We start from the raw sequence: 13,836 nt of genomic DNA, 5'->3' as shown, positions 1-13,836 counted from the left end.
CAGTCTTCTCTCTAGGTGTATCTCAACATCTACATTGTACGCATAAAATAAAACTGTGAAAATTTGAACGCAATTGGTCTCGAAATCAAATTCGTGGAAAATTACTTCTTTCTCGAAAGCTATGTTATTTCAGAGGGAGCTGTTTCTCACAATGTTTTATACTGTCAACAGCTCTCCATGGCTTGTTACTAAGTAAGAATTATTTTGAGTAATTACCAATAGTGTCCAGTGCCAAAGGCACTGGACACTATAGGTTACTACTCAAAATAACTATTAGCATAAAAGTTTTCTTGGTAATGAGCAATGGAGAGCTGTTGATAGTACATGTACAATTTCTCACTCGAAAAAATAAAATCCTTCAGTCAGGCTTGAATTGGACAGCCTTTTATAATGCAAATTTGTGCAATAGGGGTGTTTTTTCTTTTATCATTCCCTTGCAACTTGAATGACCAATTAAGACCAATTTTACACTGTTTTTTTATTGTATGCATGTTGGGATATACCTAGTGAGAATAGTGGTCTTTGACAATAATGCTTAAGGTGTCCAGTGTCCAATCATTGTTTTGTTTTTACAAGTTTGTAGACTGTGATATATGAAGAGTGGCCTCTATTGACCAAAGCAGACCAGTCTTGACAGTTGACCTCCTCATGGTGTGTCAGTCTTGTCTCTGTCTCTAATTTGAGTTGATAAACCAAACCAAAGCTAGATGTAGTCATTATTCCTCGTGCTTGTTTTCATTTAACAAAACTTAAAGGCACCGGAGACTCTTGATAATTAATCAGTATACTTGTTAGCATAAAAACATACTTGGTAATGAGCAATGGAGAGCTGTTGATGAGAAACGGCTGCCTCTGAAGTACGTAGTTTTTGAGAAAGGTAATTATTCACTCAAATAATAAAAAACTTCAGGCCTTAACCCTTTTATTAGGCATCTGCGGGCTCACAAATTTGTTCAACAAGGGTGTTTTTCTTTAATTAATCTCTTGCACTAAGTGAGAATACTGGTCTTTGAGATTTACCCAAGGTGTCCAAGGGTCGATTTCACAAAGAGTTTGGACTAGTCCTAACTTAGGACCAGTCTTAGGAGGTATGAAAAAAAGAATGGCTAGTCCTAAGTTAGGAGGAGTAACTAGAGATAATACTAGTCTTAAAGACACTGGACACTATTGGTAATTGTCAAAGACTAGCCTTCACAGTTGGTGTATCACAGCATATGCATAAAATAACTAACCTGTGAAACTTTGAGCTCAATTGGTCATCAAAGTTGCGAGATAATAATAAAAGAAGAAAACACCCTTGTCACACGAAGTTGTGTGCGTTGAGATGGTTGATTTTGAGACCTCAAGTTCTAAATCTGAGGTCTCGAAATCAAATTCGTGGAAAATTACTTCTTACTCGAAAACTATGGCACTTCAGAGGGAGCCGTTTCTCACAATGTTTTATACCATCAACCTTTCCCCATTACTCGTCACTAAGGAAGGTTTTATGGTAATAACTATTTTGAGTAATTACCAATAGTGTCCACTGCCTTTAACTCTTTGTGAAATCAAGCCCTGGATGCCTTTAGTGAGTACCAGGAGAGTATTATACAATACTTCTGTATGGACTCCCCGATAAAGATCTTGCTAAAATTCAACGTGCACAGAACACTGCTGCTCGCCTCGTTTCTTGTCTGCCTCGTTCTCACCATATTACACCTGTACTAATGCAATTGCATTGGTTCCCAGTTAAGTTTCGAACAGTTTACAAAATTCTTCTGTTAAGTTTCAAGGCTCAAACATGTCAATCTCCTGCTTATTTATCTGAACTTGTTCATCATTATTCCCCTACTCGGACTTTACGATCATCTCAACAGTCATTGCTTTCTGCTACTAGAGCTTCTTGCATTTTTTATGGCCACAGATCTTTTTCTTACGCCGCACCGTTTCTTTGGAATAGTCTTCCTGCAAGCTAATACTTTTCGCCAAGCTAATACTTTACAATGTTTTAAGTCCCTGTTGAAAACTCATTTGTTTAAAGCTTCTTTTTTGTATTTGCCTATTTGTATCTTGTATCTTTCTCTAATTGTTTACTTTATTGTTTCTTTTATGCGCTTAGAGGCTTTTGCATTAGGCGCTTTACAAATGTCTTATTATTATTAATATTATATGGTGATGGAATGACGCAATGGATACAGGATACAGGTCTGGAATATCTATTCTGAGAGGGCAAGGCCATTTTTCACTTTACACTGGGCACTTCAACGGTATATTCTTAAAGTCTGTGAGGAAAATATTTGAAGGGCCACATTGAGACGAGGGTCAGCAGAGGCCTGTGGCATCCATGCTGTGTCAGGCCTGAGCAGGATACTTAGGGCAATTAATAAATGTACAAAATAGAATTGGTTAATCATATAAATTAATTTATTTATTTCATTATGAAATCTCACTGATTAAAAAGTTGCTAAAAGTACCAACTCTCGGGAGAAATATTTTCATCTGAATTTGTTGGTCAAGGCTGGGAAAAATGGTGTTTGAAGATTAAAGTTTGCTAATATTTTAATTGTTGCAATTGAAACATGCCTAATTTAGACACCGTAAACATATACTAACAAATTGTCAATTGGTTGTTGGTGTTTTTACTCTATTTATAATATGTATCTGAAATGCTCGGTGGGTGGTTGTATTTATTTGGTGTATTTATTGAAAATTACAAAGATGGAAACAAGTTTTCCTTTAACCAACCGTTTAGTGTACACTCTGGGGAGCAACAGGTTAATTACATGTGAGTATTTATGATCTACTGTAGCAAAGTATTACACTTGCACAACCGAAGGACCTAGAGAGACGTCGCACAAATTATTAAATAAAATAACAAAAACAAACAATTTCTTGTTTTTAAGACTTTAGATACACAATGATAACAAGTTGGTCAGGGGCTGTCAAGGTTAAAACAAAAGTATAAAAACTGTCATCAAAAGATGTGTAAAACAAAACCCTTGCCAACGATAAAAATATAATTATATATTGCAAAGTCGTAACAGCTAACAAATTTAGATGACTTAATTTATTGTTACTATTTGCAAAAAGTGAAATGGCTGCGTAAGTGTTTTGACTCTTGGCGGAAGAAGTTGCATACTTGTAAAGCGCAATATATCCACCTATGTAAGCACTCAAGGCGCAACAAAAAGAAGACTGATTTAGCATAATCTGAGAGGTCAAAATTTACCTGGAGATTAGGTTATCCATGACCTCATTCCTCATTCACAGTTAAGGAACAGATACAATTCTATCAGACAAATCCACCAGAAAAACGAAATTCTCATGCCTTTGCCAGACCCTATTTAAGTCTTAGATACCATTTCTTTCCCAGAGAAAAAAAAAAAATCATAAAGGTTGCCACAATTTGACCAGAGTGGCTGATAGCCGATGTCAACTGAACACTCAAGTGAAGGGTCAAATGATCTCAATTTGAACCTAGCTGGCACTCTAAAATGTTGACTTAGGGGCTGGGGAGGTGTGGGAATCTTCGCAGAATTGGCGACAGACTTTCAGATTATGTTTACTTGTGGTTTTAGAATTTCTTTTGAAAGTAGGATGACCTGAATTGTATCTTTGATGGACTCTTCATTGTATGTGCATTCCTGTTGAAGTCTGTAACTTTTTTAAGATAATTTCTTTTATGAAGTACTCATGTGTGTCGTTTGCAACGGAATTCATCTGAGCACCGTGTAGAATTTGTGGGGCATTACTGGGATATTCTCTTATCTATTCAAGTTTGAATAGAGATTCAGCGGATAAGATTGGTGCCTGGTGTACCCTTTCAACCACAACCCATCAAAATCCAACTTCATGTCTTTGAATCTGTTGGACTGCAGGACCCAATTTCATAGCGCTGCTATTCTAAGCACAAAGTGGTGCTTAGCATGAAACTTCTTCCTTGATAAAAAACAGGATCACCAACAACATTTCCATTTCTTTCATATTGCTTGGTACTGTATTCAGCTGTTGTTTGCTTAGCCTGAAAATCCCGTAGAAATTTGGTTGGTAATTCTGTTTTTATCAAGTCCAAAATTCCATGCTAAGCAAATGTTGGTGCTTAGTAGCTCTGTAGCTGCTTCGTTTTTGAAAGGGCAAGGGCACCAAGGCATATTCTCCTTGGTAAAGGGCACCCTATGAGGAAATTGTAAATTTCTACCTTGGATCATTTCAAGGGCACTAAGGCAATGACCAGGGGGCATGGAAGCAATTGCCTTTGCATCAAATTGATCATACTTTCAGACAACCAAGCAGTTCAAACTGTTTTTGACAGATAAAATTCTTTTAACGATTGATCTGATTTACCCATACTCGGAGTTCGAAGTTGTCCAAAGCCAACATTTTTAGTCCTGGCTCATTCCTCCTTGGATTCAAAAGTAACTCAATCATTTTTTTTTTAATGAGGGGGAATGATCATCTTCCTTCTTTTCTGAATAAATAACCCCAAAACGATCAACTGAGTATACATTTTCAAACTTGGCTTTACAGTGGATAAGTCCACACTAGAGTTTCACATCCTTGGACCAGACCATTTGCGTGCTAATTTTGAATAATGTCTGGTGCATTGACATGCTTGATCACAAGTTACCACTTAAATTTGAATTCCTCAGACTATCGAGACACAGTTGCTATATATAACATGATTAGGAGCAAGCTTTTGCTTAGTAACCTAAGTGGCAGTGAACACCCATACACAATTCTGAATGGATGTGTATGGCATAATGGTATCGGGGTTTGCTTATCTGGAGGTTTCTATACAAAAGCTTTCCTTGAATCGTGGTACATAGCAACTGTTGGCTACAGTCTTAGGGAAATGTGAGCCTATTATGCACTCCATAATTTTTATGTCAGGTTTTTTCTTCGCTCCTGTCATTTTCCCGATGGTGGAGTGGGTCTGAAGGATGTTATGTCAAAGCATTAGCCAGTTTGGTACCCTGGAACGGAAGCTTGCTACTTTGTGCGTGTGTGTGTGTTTAAGTTATTGAATGAAATAATCCCTTACATTAGTCTAAACAACTGCTGAGATCTATTGAAATAACCAAGTAAACACTTATTATTATGGATGTGTCCATCACATCTGTCCATCACTGGGTCGCAAATCTACATAATGCAACCTTTCTTTAATCGCAACTCGGTAATATGCCAGCAATTTTTTTACCACAGAACTCGGGTATACAGTGCTAACGGACATCGGTGTATATGGGTCAAAACCCAAATGAATATTCTTTATCCCTGATGTAAATTTAACATCTATCACAACTAGGATATTCTAGGAAGCCAAAGAATTTTCATTTGTGAATAATTTTCAAATGATTTATATTTCTATGATTTGTATTTGTTAAAATGTTCAAAAGGAGTGGAGATTTCTGTTGTCTGAAGACAAAAATGAAGTGGTTTTCGTTTGTTATATTTTATGAATTAGCAATACCTTAATTTGTACATTCCTTCCATTGCTATTTTCACTATCTCCTCAATTTTTTTGTTGAAAGTGTTTTGAACAATATTGTGCCCTTTAAAATACTTTGAATGAAAAAATACTATGTGTAAACATATTTACATACATGTGCAACTAATTGTAAACTTAGTTGGGCCCAATTTCTTGGCTCTGCTTATCGGCAAATTTTGTACTTGCAATCACCATTCTTTACTTACAAGGTTAAGTGCCAAATTTTTGCACTGGCTGTGGAAAGCGAAGAATGCCTTGTAACCTGGACCCATATTCATAAAGCTGTTATAAAAGCAAAAAATAATGCTTAGCAAATTTCTTTGCTAAGCAAAAGATGAGTGGAGCACTAGTTGCAACAAAGTAAACTTTATGGCTTGTTAACAGTTTCTGTTAAGCCAGATTTTTTGTGCTTAGCAAGTTTTTATGCTTACAGGCTTTATGAAATTGGACCTTGGAGTGCGCACAAACAAACATAACCTGCTTACCTACGAAATGCCCTTGACATAAAAATTCTCTGCTTCCTTACTTAGCACCAATTCGTTGGCTATGGTAATATAAGCAGAACCATGAAATCGTGCTCACCTCACATAGTCCATCGTTTAATGGATGATATTCCTTGTAAATATTACAGATATTATATTTAAAGGGTAAAGGGTAAGCTTATAAAGTGCCATCATAATTATTTATTAAACTAATATGTTCTTTATACATGTTGAATAACTTAGAATTATAGTTTGTGTAGGGCTAGTAAAGCACACTTTGGAATGACTTTAACTTTAAATGGGCCAGTTTCAGTGGACACTAGGTGGCAGCAGACATAACGAGTAAATTAATCATTCTGTACAGTGAGTGTTAAGTTGGAAATGTCAAGTGCGATATGGGCTTTATGGGATGAAAACTGTGTCTACTTTTTCACAGCATCCAAGAACAAACAAAAATACGTTTCATTTTTAAAAAGGTCTAACTATGAGCCATAATCCAGTTGGATTTAAATAATGTCTGATTAGTCACTAAGTGAACACTCAAACTAGGTTTCCCAGACTTTAGACAGAGTTGCTACATCACATGGGTCGGGCAAGCTTTTATAGCAACCTCCAGAAGGACAAAAACTGGTACCATAGTCCCCTCTTGCCCCCTCCCTCTATGAGACGGTTAAAAATGCACAAATGAAAAGTTCCACAACATTGTCCCATTACAAAAACATCCCAGCAAGCTTTAAAGGCACTTAACACGCTTAGTAATTACTCAAAATATACTAGCATAAAAATTTACTTGTAAAAACCAACGGAGAGCTATTTATAGCCTAAAACATTGTGAGAAACAACTCACATAACGTTATTTTTAAGAAAGAGGTTATTTCTCACTAAAATATTTAAACCTGCGAGAGACTTCAGACCTGAAGCCTTTCTCAGGCATCTGAAAGCACACGTGCAACATGGCTGTTTTCCCTTTAATATTTTCTTGCAACTTTGATGACCAATTGACTCAATTTTCAAAGATTTGGTAATTTATGCATGTGTTGGGATACACCAAGTGAGAATACTGGTCTTTCTTTGACTATTACCAAATGGATCTGCCCAGTACCTTTAAAGGCAGTGGACACTATTGGTAATTACTCAAAATAATTATTAGCGTAGAACCTTTCTTGGTGACGAGTAATGGGGAGAGGTTGATGGTCTAAAACATTGTGAGAAACGGCTCCCTCTCTGAAGTGCCGTAGTTTTCGAGAAAGAAGTAATTTTCCACGAACTTGATTTCGAGACCTCAAGTTAAGGTCTCGAAATCAACCATCTAAACGCACACAACTACGTGTGACAAGGGTGTTTTTTTCTTTCATTATTATCTCGCAAGTTCGATGACCGATTGAGCTCAAATTTTCACAGGTTTGTTATTTTATGCATATGTTGAGATACACCAACTGTGAAGGCTAGTCTTTGACAATTACCAATAGTGTCCAGTGTCTTTAAGAAGATTAAATTGCCTATGAATAATATTGGGGTGGTTCATGTTGGTGTACATGTATTTATAAATTCTGTTCATTGTGATTCTGTTCAGATTGTAAAATAGTCCTTTCCTGAAATGATAATCAAAAGTCATTATTTATTCCCATGTCTTAAAACATAATTGTCATAACTACTTATTATCAAAATGTCCAAAACATTTGTAACTCTATAAAATAAATAAGGTGCGGCGTTGTTAATTTAACTTGTAACTTTGTAGCCTCCAGTATCATTGTCTCTGAATGAATATTCAGGTTTGAGTTACAACTCCCGTCCCACCTCTAGTCTCGAATGGGCCCTAATGTCATATGACATGCTTAAAGGGAAGGTACACGTTTGGTAATTACTCAAAACAAATATTAACTTAAAAACTGACTTGGTAACAAGCATTGGAGAGCTGTTGATAGCTTAAAACATTGTGGGAAACGACTCCCTCTGAAGTAACGTAGTTTTTGAGAAAAAAAGGTAATTTCTCCATAAACTAATAAAAGACTTTTAGCTAGAAGTCTTTCATTCTAATCTGAAAGCACACAACTTTGTCCAACCAGGGTGTTTTTTCTTTCATTATTTTCTCGCAGCTTTGATGACCGATTGAGCCCAAATTTTCACATGTTTGTTATTTTATGGTTATGAGGGGATACACTAAGTGAGAAGACTGGTCTTTGACAATTAGAAAACGTGTACCTTCCCTAGGGAAGGTACACTATTGATAACTGTTAAAGACCAGTGTTCTCACTTGGTGTATCTTAAAACATGCATAAAATAACAAACATGTGAACATTTGAGCTCAATCAGTCATCGGAGTTAGGAGAAAATGATGTGTGCTTTCAGATAGGAATAAAAGACTCAAGTCTTTTGTTATTTTAGTGAGAAATTACCCCTATTTCAAAATCTTTGCTTCTTCGGAGGGGGCTGTTTTTCACAAAGTTTTATACTATCAACAGCTCTCCAATGCTCGTTACCAAGTCAGTTTTTAAGCTATACAGTATTTGTTTTGACTGATTACCAAACATGTACCTTCCCTTTAACCGCACAAAGTACAATTTCTCATGTAGTATGTGACTGTACAGTATCTGCTAATGTGTGCTTGGCAGAACATTTTTAGGGGCTTGGGGTGAGGGTTAGGGGTCAGGTGAAGAGTGTATCAATAAGAGCATTGACAAATATTGTTTCAGGTGGGGGGGGGGGCTCCCCCTACTACTTATTATGCAGGGTATAGAACGCCAAACTCTTAGCCAATGAAAAAGGTCTTCCTTTGACCTCTAGATGCTGCATAGCCGTATACATCAGGGGTGAGAGTCATTACTAATGAAAAGGTCTGAAACTAGGATACAAATTCAAAGGTATATTGAAATGATGCCATTTCTACCTTCGTGTATAGATTCAAAGAAGCTTTTTGGAAACAGTATCCAAAGCACTAGAGAAGTAGACCAATGAGCAGGATTTCTTTATTTGTGGAAAAAGTTATTGTCTGATTTCCTTCTCCAGGCTGACATAAAGTCTGAATTCAGCCAAAAGTCTGAACAATCTCATCCCTGATACACGTATTTGGGTCCGGTTGGGGAGGGGGACTCCCCCTGCTATGTACTTATCATGTAGGATAAACCACGCAAAACTCTTAGACCTTCTATGAGGGTGCTGTTGGACCTTGTGATGTATACAAAGGGGTTTATAGAGAAAGCTTTCGATTTATGTTAGAACAACAAAATGTCTCTTAAGCAGACGACAAAATTATAAGATATGAGTTCGTTCCAGTTGATAAATCATTGCATTTATTGACAATTATGGAAGAAAAGTAGCATTTCATTATATAATAAAAAAGGTAATTTAAACATTCCACTTCTAACAATAATGATAAGTCAAGCTTTACTATTATCATTTGAAGCAAATTGACACAAAACTTGGGAAATTATCGGAAATTGCCAATAAGTTACAAATATGTTCGTTTAAAAAAAAAAACAGAGTTAAATTTCAAAAGGTGCAGGTTTTCAGTTCACAGAATGGACGGATAATTTTATTGCAATTTTTGTTACATTATTCTGAAAATGGTGGATACAATTAAATGATAAAAAAACAAAAAACAAGAAACCCATTGCATTTAGTGGTAAAAAACAACATTGTCAACATATTTACAAACAGTTTAATAAAGAAGTAAAAGAATTTGTTATTCGCTATTTACATACAGGTAATTTACAATTCGTTCAAACCAAACTCAGCAAACAATGTATGTCTGGAACGACTGCACATGTTCATCATTTTAAAAAAAGCCGCTTAAATTTACATTTTAGTTGTCCGACTCTGCAGGGGCCCAATTCGGCTGCTTAACCAAAATACCATGTCACAAGTACCATGTGACTGGTACCTTGCTTGTTTTTGCTTAGCAAAATAAATTTCAGCAATATTTTCTGCTTCAACAGCTCCATGAAATTGGGTCTTAGTCACTAAAAGTATTGCTTCAAGATGTTAGTTTGGAGCTCTGAACTTGATTGAGCCTTCAGTCGGGATCAACTTTCCTGGTGTGTTGAAAAATCGATGTAAATATGAGTGATTTAATCGGCCCTGCCAATAAGCGATTCGAAAATGTTAAAGTGGGTACAGAGTTAATCTCGAAGCATTCTGATACTTGTTTGTCTCTGATCACGGTGTGATTGAACCAGAAGCTTCAGAATACTCACGTTTCTTCGTAAAGAATTCTGAGGAGTTTTTCTGATTAAATTGACCTGTGGCGCGGCTAGGGTTAATAACTGTATAATTATGAGTAATATGACATCATCCAATTCTCCTTGCGAGTGATTCAGCTAGTAGGTATCTTAATTCACAATCTAATTCAGCGAGAGATGACCAGAAAGATGGAACCTTACTTTCTTGGCAGTCAACAATTCTCAAGCTATAATGCTGGCCTTTTTGGTAGTGTACACATGTGCCTGCTGAGTATGGCTGAAACACGGCGTTCAGACCAATTAAAAAATTACGCTGGTTGGTCGCCTCTTCGTCATCAGACCTTGTTTTCATCCAGAGCTGTGTTTAGACCTTCATTGCGATACATGCCACATGTACCAAGATGCTGTACAAGATAATAAAATAAAAGAGAGAAAATAGCTTCGTTAGTTTCTTAAGTTTATGGTGGTCTATCAACTGGGTTGGTCAACAGTGATTTCTTACAGCTGGTGGCCCCAGTCAAAAGGAACAGCAAACAAACAACGGATCTGTGCCTAAAGAAGACCAGGGCCCAAATTCATGTTTACCATGAAATTATGTGCTCACAGGGCCCAATTTCATTGCTCTGCTAACCGTTTAGCACAGAACCGGCGCTTACGGAAGCAGGGAATTATGTGCTTACAGCAAGCGTATTTCAAGGGTTAGCGGCGAATCTTGTGCGTACTCCACATTGCTAGGCATTTTACCCTTATAAGGCTAGCGCAGAAATTTGGCGCTTGCAAATAAGCGGGGAATTGTGATCGTAAGTGCAAATGTCAATGCATTGTATGTGGGTGTCCCAACAGAGTATCATTGACAAAACAAATTATAAATGAGTAAGTTTGAAACTTTGCATGGTCTGAGTAGCACCAAGTGTAAATCTCTTTTGAGTAGTGGCTCTTAAAAGAGCAGGTGGTTGACAACACACAATTTTAATCAGTATGCTCTGATTCTCTTCAGGAGGAAGAATGGCTAGAAAAAAAGTTGCCTGTCGACTGAAAATACTCCCGCATGGGTAACAGGAAAAGGTTTTTCTTCAATCCCGCAGTGAACTGGGTAAAAAAGTCACAATTAAATCTTTTTTTTCCCCAGAACTTACCACTGAGAATTTTTGCGACCTTGCTCTGAAGGTGGTGGGCATGGTGTGTACTGTAGGTTTCTTATTTCCATAGGTCATGTTGGTCGTTCTGTACATAGGGTTCTGTGGCTTGCTCTCATACCCTTCAAAGCACTCTGTGAAGGAGAAACAAACAAAATAGAGAGAATTTAGAACAATTGCCAAACAAAAATTGTAATGAGCTGAACGAAGACAAATGTCCTAGAGCAGGATTTGAAGCAACGACCTCCCGATTAACCTGTCGGCACTTTACCTTCTCTTATCATGGTGGAATACATTTATGCTTAGCATGCATGTTTTTCTGCTACAGTAAGCACACAAATTTGCTTAAGGGTAAACAGCTTTATATGGTCCCTGCTGATACTGATAGGAGGAACTAGGTCGAACACAATGGTGGCACATTTATCATGAAAATACCTGTAGAAAAGACAGTGGCTGGCTACAGACATACAGTGGGAAAGAGGTTTTAAGTTAATCCCAAACCTTCACCAACAAGATTAACAACACACGTATCTCTAATTTAACACCCCTTACAAACATTCTGCCTTTTCATTGGTTTAGAGCGCAGCACATGATATGTCTTAGTTTAATAGAAACGCGGGGGCTGTGTGATCGTCGTTTGCCATGTGATAGTCCGAATACTATCACATGGTGCACGCAGTAGTACGCATACATCTTGTTTACCCACCTCGAACCCAACCCAATCAGTTGTGCATATGTGTATCCGAACTACACATCCGAACGTTATGTTTACGGGGATGATGAATAGTCTGTTGGGGTGAGATAAAACAAATATTGACTGCTTTGAGGGCTATGTTGTTAAAAGTCTGACTCCCTTGGTGATCCCTGGACTGTTCCATTTTCCAAAACAGAATGCTCCAGCAGTATCACATTAGGGGTCGTAGTTTTAACCGTAGCACTCGAAGCAGTCAATATTTGTAACTTGTACACTATTAGTAGAAGTGTCTTGTTGCTTTTATCCCTGCTTTCACAGCCTCACCTGGGTGCTCAAATCTGTCAGGAATGTTCTTGGTGTGGTAATAGTCCGATGTGTTCTCATTCTGTGGCCTCACAGCAGGTGCTGTCTGTGTTGGGTCTGGCAATTGGTTCGTTCCCTCAACAAGTGGATTCTGCATCTGGTGACAAATAAATAAGAGTCAATAATTAAAGAGAATAGTCATCACATTATTATATTAACATCAACATTTGAATGCCTGTAGAAGAATAGGAACATTAAAATGATTAAATTTTTATGAAACCTGACTGAATGCAACTTATTCAATTCTACGGAACTTTCAGCACAAATTTGCAAACAAAACAATTCACTCAAAAAATTAAACAATGTGACATAAGTTGCGATAATCGTAATCCTCCTCCCACCGAAGAGTGTTACATATACGATACACTACAGTTGTCGCAAATAAGTTGACATGTACTCAGCAGAGTCAATCAACTCTTTTATTTACAATCCATTTAATCAGTGCGAAAGTAGATATTGATAGCAAATCGCTACATATTCCCAAGGAAGTAGTAAATACTGATCAGAACCGGGCATAAGTTTTGTAATACTAGCATACAACCCATACGGGCCTATGTGAGTTGCGATAATGTAACCCTCCTGTCGACGTCGGAAGGAGGGTTACGTTATCGCAACTATACTGTTTGTAAGGCTAACTTTCAGAAACATTTCAGTTTCCTGCTAATACTTTTTTATTCATAATTGAAAATTGTACATTATTTAAACTTTTAAAATTGTTAAAGGATCCATAAACTTAACTTAAAATTTTAAGTGTTTAATTTTCAAGTTAACTTTAATTGTGTTCACTCTCTAGTCTTATTATTAATTCTAACCAAACTAATTCTAAAATTTTTAAAACAGATGCTTCAATTTCAATCTTTAAAATCTAGACTAAAAGTTAGTCCGATGAGATTTTCCTTCAGGTGAAAATGAGTTAAAAATCATGGTGGCAGGATACAGAAATCTTTCAAAATTTCGAAAACACAACACAAAACAAGTAAGAAAAGGCAAACCAAGAATGAAATACTTGATAATAAATTTAGCCATACCTCTTCTGGAAGAGTCAGTCTATTGTCTGCTGCTGCCATTTCTGTAATTTATCTTGAAATTTCTTTGTAATTTTAACTTCAACAATCTGTTGATGTCGACCGGTGTTGTTGCGCGGCGGCTATAATTTTGCTTTTCACTTTCCGAAAATTTCCGATCTCACGAGTTTTGGCAATGTTTATCGTTGTTGCCATGGAGGGTTGGCCGGGGAAGACATGACGTCACAATTCCAACTGGCTCGTACGGGTAAACAGTGTAATGTATACCTGCTATTCAATTCCAATGTTTTTGAACTTTGACCTAAGGGCAGTGAATAGCGAATTGTAGATGTGGTCCGTGTAAAGATTCAACCAATAGAATTTGTCAATGTGTATGCCAAAAGTCCTCTCTATTAAATGAAGTATTGAATTGAAAAAGATTTCTTTACAAGTTAATAAATATTTCAATGTTTAATAATCAATGATGAACTAATTAATTTTTACTATATAAGTAT

General features: G+C 36.8%; 1 protein-coding gene across 1 annotated transcript; it reads right to left on the bottom strand.

Moving 5' to 3' along the window:
• Positions 1–9,409: 9,409 nt before the first annotated feature.
• LOC117303174 (UPF0691 protein C9orf116 homolog) lies at positions 9,410–13,462 on the bottom strand. The gene is made up of 4 exons (XM_033787304.1): positions 13,346–13,462; positions 12,279–12,414; positions 11,261–11,394; positions 9,410–10,528 (listed from the first exon to the last, which is right to left on the bottom strand). Exons 1-4 carry the CDS (start codon positions 13,382–13,384, stop codon positions 10,460–10,462), a joined length of 378 nt encoding a protein of 125 aa, XP_033643195.1. The 5' UTR covers positions 13,385–13,462; the 3' UTR covers positions 9,410–10,459.
• Between the last annotated feature and the right edge of the window lie 374 nt (positions 13,463–13,836).

This window comes from Asterias rubens, chromosome 2 (assembly GCF_902459465.1).
Source record: "Asterias rubens chromosome 2, eAstRub1.3, whole genome shotgun sequence".
In the NCBI taxonomy this organism is placed as follows: Eukaryota; Metazoa; Echinodermata; class Asteroidea; order Forcipulatida; family Asteriidae; genus Asterias; species Asterias rubens.
Note: the sequence above shows the minus strand (reverse complement) of the source record. Positions and strands in the feature narration are given on the sequence as shown.